The sequence below is a fragment of the Melanostigma gelatinosum genome (assembly GCF_949748355.1).
Source record: "Melanostigma gelatinosum genome assembly, chromosome: 19".
NCBI classification, from domain to species: domain Eukaryota; kingdom Metazoa; phylum Chordata; class Actinopteri; order Perciformes; family Zoarcidae; genus Melanostigma; species Melanostigma gelatinosum.
Genome location: NC_136652.1, coordinates 4,454,989 through 4,461,006, shown reverse-complemented (window position 1 = coordinate 4,461,006; position 6,018 = coordinate 4,454,989). Strand labels below are relative to the sequence as shown.

General features: G+C 41.6%; 1 protein-coding gene across 1 annotated transcript; it reads right to left on the bottom strand.

Moving 5' to 3' along the window:
- Positions 1 to 5,016: 5,016 nt before the first annotated feature.
- LOC306793683 (trace amine-associated receptor 1-like) lies at positions 5,017 to 6,018 on the bottom strand (the record flags this gene model as incomplete). The annotated part of the gene is made up of 1 exon (XM_079291396.1): positions 5,017 to 6,018. One exon carries the CDS (start codon positions 6,016 to 6,018, stop codon positions 5,017 to 5,019), a length of 1,002 nt encoding a protein of 333 aa, XP_079147522.1.

Below are 6,018 nucleotides of genomic sequence, written 5' to 3'. Positions count from 1 at the left end.
CTCAGTTCTTACCCCGCTTTGAGGAGATAGCTGCTTATCCAGGTCATCAGATGGAGATTTAGGATCCTGCGACAATGGAGCAAATCGGTTTTGAAGTTGTAGGCTTGGTTGTTGTGGAGGTGTTTTGCAGGTTTTACTTTTCTCAGCTGTCCTTGGCTTTGTCCATCTGGGTGCAGGGGTTGAGGAGGAGTTCTGCCTGTGTGCTAGTGCAGGCCAGCCAGTCGCATCACAAATCCCAGGGCGCTGGGCTCTGCCTGTTAGTCGTCCTCCCACATATTTTAGCTTCGGCTTTGCACCGAGAGAGTTCCAGGGAGGACTACCATTTGAAGATTCATTATCTGCTCTCTCCTCCTGTTTCATGGTAGGCCTGGTTGTGCTAGTTAGCTGTGTCTTAGCTTGCGTTTGTCCAGTGTTTTGAGTCCATGGTAAAGTGGTATCATTCCCACACAGTCCATTTACCTCCACGTTTACTTCTAGTCGGTGGATTTTTGTTTCCAAGACTGCAATCTTCTGTAGGAGTTTGTAGTAGTCGTCCGTGGAGAAGGGAGGCATCTTGCTGCTACTTAGCTTTAGCTTAGCTGCTAGTTAGCATTAGCTAACAATCCAAATAGCTCAACGACTTTCTGGATTTGTCTTCACTCAAACATTGAAGAGTGATATACCGGTATGTGATATATCTGGCAAGATATATGTGATATATCTGGCAAATTGAAGCAAGAAAATGCAAGCAGAGGCAAGCAGAGGCAAGAGCAAGCAGCAAATCGACTGCACTCTCTCATCAATATACGGGTGAGAGAACAGCTCAGACAACGTATGATGTAATCTGAAACTTGGCGACGTCTCTCGCGAGACCACAATATAGCGCGAGACTCTAAAATGGCGGTAGACAATAGAGATCTCGTTATCTACACTTGTCGGAAGCAGTTAGCTACATTAGCTACATTAGCGTAAACCTATATGTGTGTGTTGGTTAGCAAAAGAAGAGAGAAAGCAAACTTGGCTGACTCAGGTTGTGCGGCTCTATGCGGCGCGGTGATAAAACTCTCTGTGCGTCAGAGAATTTCATCGACTTGTGAAGGGAATCTTTTTTCCTTACAGCTGAAACAAAGGCGGCTTGGGTGGAGAGGAGAAATGTGCTTCTCTCGCTCTGAAGAATCCGTTTCTTAACTTCTGCAGGAAAATTGTCCGCTTCCTCTTCCAGGATGCGAACAAAAACAAAACAAACAGTCCACTAGATTCGTCCAGCGCATGTAAAACAGTTTAACCTAGGATTTTATTTTTAAACACAGCAACGTTGCGTGCCTCCTTTTCCAACGTGAGTCAGATGGGAATGGCCTAGAGGTCGGGGTGAAAAACAGTTTTATGGAAACCGGGCTGATCCACAGGGCACCTGGGGTGTCTGTAGGCCTTGGCCAATGGGAGGACAGCGTTGCATATGGGTGATGAGTTCACATCTAGATGTGAACTTTTTTCTGGTCGGGGTTTGGATGTGCATGAGGCTGCTAGTAGATGTGGTCAGAAAATCATCAGTGCCTGTCATGGCAGCAACCTAAGAATGAAGGAGGCCGGCAAGCTGAACAGGTACAGGTTGTCCAGAAGGAATGCAGCTGTGGTTTCCAAAGCAAAACCCCGGTTGTGGGAAGAGTTCAGAGAGATTATGGAGAGGGACTTCCAGTTGTCCTCAAGAAAGTGCTTGCAAACCGTTAGACAACTCAGGAAGGGAAAGCAGAGCTTGGCACAGGCTGTGTTCAGCAGGGGAGGAGTACTGCAGACACGGACTGGGAATTTTACCGAGCAGTGGAAAGAGCACTTTAAGGAACTCTTGAACCAGACCAGCATGTTCTCGGTGCAGGAGGCAGAGTTTGAAAACTCGGGGGAATGACCCATCCATATTCCTGGCAAAGGTTGCTGTGGTTGTGAAAAAAAAAAAGCTCCTCGGCTGCAGGGCGCCATGGGTAGATGAGTTTCGCCATAAAATGCTGAAAGCTCAGCACATTGTTCGGCTGTCTTGGCTGCCATGTATCTTCAGTGTCACGTGGAGGTCAGGGAGAGTGCCTGCGGCGTGGCAGACTAAGATAGTGGACAGGGGATGTGCTTTGATTATCTCTGTATCACACTGTTCAGCCTGTTGGGAATGTTTATCGCAATGTGTTGGAAAGGAAGCTCTGACTCATTGTTAAACCTCAGATACAGAAGGAGCAATGCGGATTCCAACCTGGCCATAGGATAGTGGACCACCTCCTTAACCTTGCGGTTATCTTGAAGTGGTCATGGGGGTTTGTTTACTCCTGAATTTCATTTCTTACACTGCTTTTTAGTGTTTTAATGACTGTTTTTAATGTTTCAATGAATGTTCTTAATTGTTTTAAAATCTCATTTGCTTTTGCCTTGCCTTTGTCCATCCAGTCAATATGTGTATTGTAGACTTGGAGAAAGCTTACAACTATGTCCCTCTTGGAGTCCTGTGGGGGATACTGTGGGAATATCGGGCACCGGGGTCGTTGCTACGAGTCATCTGGTCCTTGAATGCCATAAATTGTCACCAATCCTGTTTGTGATTTTCAGGGACAACATCTTAATTGTCTTCCCATACTCTTGCTCATGCCGCTCCCTCTCCCACACAGATCAATGCTCCGGCCTTGCCAGAGAGCCGTTGCACACTGATCAGGGATCAAATAAAACACTACAACAGCTCAATGCACCTTTTGTATGATCGTATGTTTTAACATCGTTTTGTGTGGAGCTGCTTTTTTCTCAGTGCAACTTCAAATTACAGGTTTCAACCCCAATTCTGTACAGACACCGCGACTCACATTATCAAGCCTCTTCTCCCACTTTTGCACCATGAGCTTTGTGCAGTGCATGGAAGTACTAAAGGGAGTTGGAAAGCCCATTTTAATGTCAGCAAATACTAACAAGTTCCCTGCACTAGTCTTTGTGCTATCATGAAAAAAGGTGCCTCTAAAGTCCCTGTGTCTATGATATAAACATGTCTGACATTGGGGATCCTTTCGATGTCAATCTCACTATGTCAAGACCTATCGCTTTAAAGCTGCACCAATCACCATTTTTATATTATCAATGGATCAAAAGAGATTCTGGTGTGACAGCTGTATGGATTGTATTCAAATTAATTTGAGCAAGCTACACGTTAGTTCGAATTTGTTCAAACTTAACTTGTAACCAACAGTCGACATGGGTACGTCAACTCTCAACCCAAACCTGGAGCCAGCAGGAAGGGGGGAAGGATGACATTTACAGTGTGGGCAGCATCCTTTCAAATAAGACGTTGCGATTGAAAGAATAAGCTGACCATCCTTCTGGAAAAAGACTGAGTCCTTGTCAGAAGAGTACTCATAACATTGTTTTGAACTGTTTAGGTAAGTTGTGCTTAGACTCCAGAGCAGTTATGTTAAGTTGATATAGTTATTCTAATTTTTCACTTTTGCTTGATTTTGTTTCCCATCTTAATTCTTGTAAATACTTTGGGTCAATAAAATCCCTGTTTTTCCACCTTTACCTGCTCTCCCAGCTTTATGCATACCCCGGTCCTTCACAGTATGTTAATAGAAATAGATGACATTTTGTTGTACACTTGCATATGGGAGTTATTTTTGTTCAAAGTTAATTTCATAGTCTCTTGACTACATTCGACAAACATTTTACTATCTTAACTAGGTCTTTATAATAGAAACAAATGTATATACAACTTCGTCAATACTGGTATAAATGTTAAAACGGTACTGTCCTGTATACACAGTTTATCCAAACGTGAAGATAATTGCTTCAATGAGTTCGTTTATTTTTGGTTTTATTTCATCTTTTGTAATTATATAACATATTTATAGTAATAACCTCACAATTTGACAGAACAGATTGTACTGTTTAAGTGACTTTAGACACCTGTGTGGTGCAGACTGTGTACATCGAGTTAACTACACAGAGCACCAAACACTGACAGTTCCCTTGCACCATGTATACTTTAATAAGCAAGACAGAGTAGATCCAAGATGTTAATCTTAATTTTCTTCCTAATAACATCAATAGTCAGTGCAAATCATCAGACGATGTTACACTCCATAATATCTGTCAATAAAAATACAGCACAAGTTCAGAATGGAAGATGTGCTTATCAAAGATGCCACAAGCAGCTCACCACGGAGTTTGTGGGAGCGTAAAGCTGTTTGAAGTAAATGATTATCACAGGAAGGTTCCTACATATTGTGTCAATAGTTAATGAGTCAAGGAAAATATATAACTCCACATAACATATAAGAGGGGACTGCACATTGTTCAGACGGCCCATTGCTATGAAACATTAGTCCAAAAGACGTTGCATCAGACCGAAAGCCCATTTGTCCAACAGGCCGTTATCCCGAAAAAAAACATCCATTCGAAGGTTTTCCGTGCAACAAGTAGAAGCAAATGGCTAATTATTAGCCAGAATGACATCATTGGAACTACCTGATTTCTTTTCTAACTGGCAAAGGCAACCCCACCACTCTGCCTCTTATTACTCGTTGCCTTCGTTGGTTGGGTTGGTTAGATATATGGTAAGAATGTAAGTGTAAGCCAAACTTCTGATGTTTTAGAGTAATCGGCCGCAACATGGAACAATGGCCTGGCACCTGTGTGGAAGCATTCATCTGTTGGCCTGTACAAAGTCAAGCATATTGGCTTTAGCAAAACTATTCAACAGATATAATTATAAAAACATGTTGAGTTAGAAGATGGTAGATGAAAAGACAGAGCCATGGAATTAAATTACCTGCCTAAGTACTTTAGGCTGGTGAAAGAAATTGCTTTGTAAACTGCTTTACAATCAAATTCCAATCAAATCTGTTATCTGCATGTCATTGTGTTATTTACTTATTTTACTTGTATTAAATTGTTCATTTAAATACAAAATACCTGTGTTGATACACATTTTCCTCAGTGAAGGTTGTATTGTTTGTAAAATTTGTTTTAAAAAAAATATTTAACCATGACTAAGATGTTATTTAAACAAAAGACGAGTCAAAAGAGTTGAGAGTTTGCAAAATCACCTTGAAATACTTTTCCAGAAATGATCAATCTGAAAGCTGTTCTGAACCAGCTGTAAAAGAAAGCGTAAATGAATGGATTAAGCATTGAATTTGACAGTGCAAGCCAGTTCAGTGCTTCAATCACAGCGATTGGTGTAACATTGTACATTAAAGGCTGAAAGATGATAAAAAGAAAGTACGGAGCCCAACATAAGAGAAAAACTCCCAAAACAATAGCCAGAGTTTTGGTGGCCTTTCTCTCCATCTTACTGATGGTTGCTCCAGACTTTGTGCTCAGACCGGTTGTGTTCTGAATGCTGATTGCCTGTCTCTTTGCAACAAGGAAAATTTTCAGGTAGATGCTAAGCATTATACTGACCGGGATATAAAATGAAAAAATATATGCCAGAGTGTTCGATATTAGAGCATCAATTAAGCAACTTTCTTCACATTTTCCTGAATTAAAACCTGCAATTATAATGCCGATGCCAATTACAACAGCAACTGCCCAGCTCACCAGGATCATAATCCCAATGACACGATCATTTACTTTACTTTTATAAGCAAGAGGCTGACACACTGCGTAGTATCTGTCAATAGAAATACAACATAAGTGCAAAATAGAAGCTGTGCTCAGTGTAACATCAAAGCTTCCTCGTACTTTACAAAACAAACCCTCGTGGTACCAACATGAGGTTACAGTGAATGTCATGCTGAAAGGAAAGACTAGAACTCCTACAAGCAGATCGGCCACAGCCAGAGACAGAATGAGGTAGTTTGAAGGGATGTGGAGCTGTTTGAAGTAAGACACGGAGATTATTACGAAAAGGTTTCCACATATTGTGACAACAGACAATGCGCCGAGGAAAACATATAATAAAACACATATTATGGAAGGGTTGCTTGTGAATAAGAAAGTTGTATTATCTGATTCGTAGCAGGGATGTATGTCATTAACAGTGTAACTTCCGTTGTCAGTCGCTTCTGGTTCCAT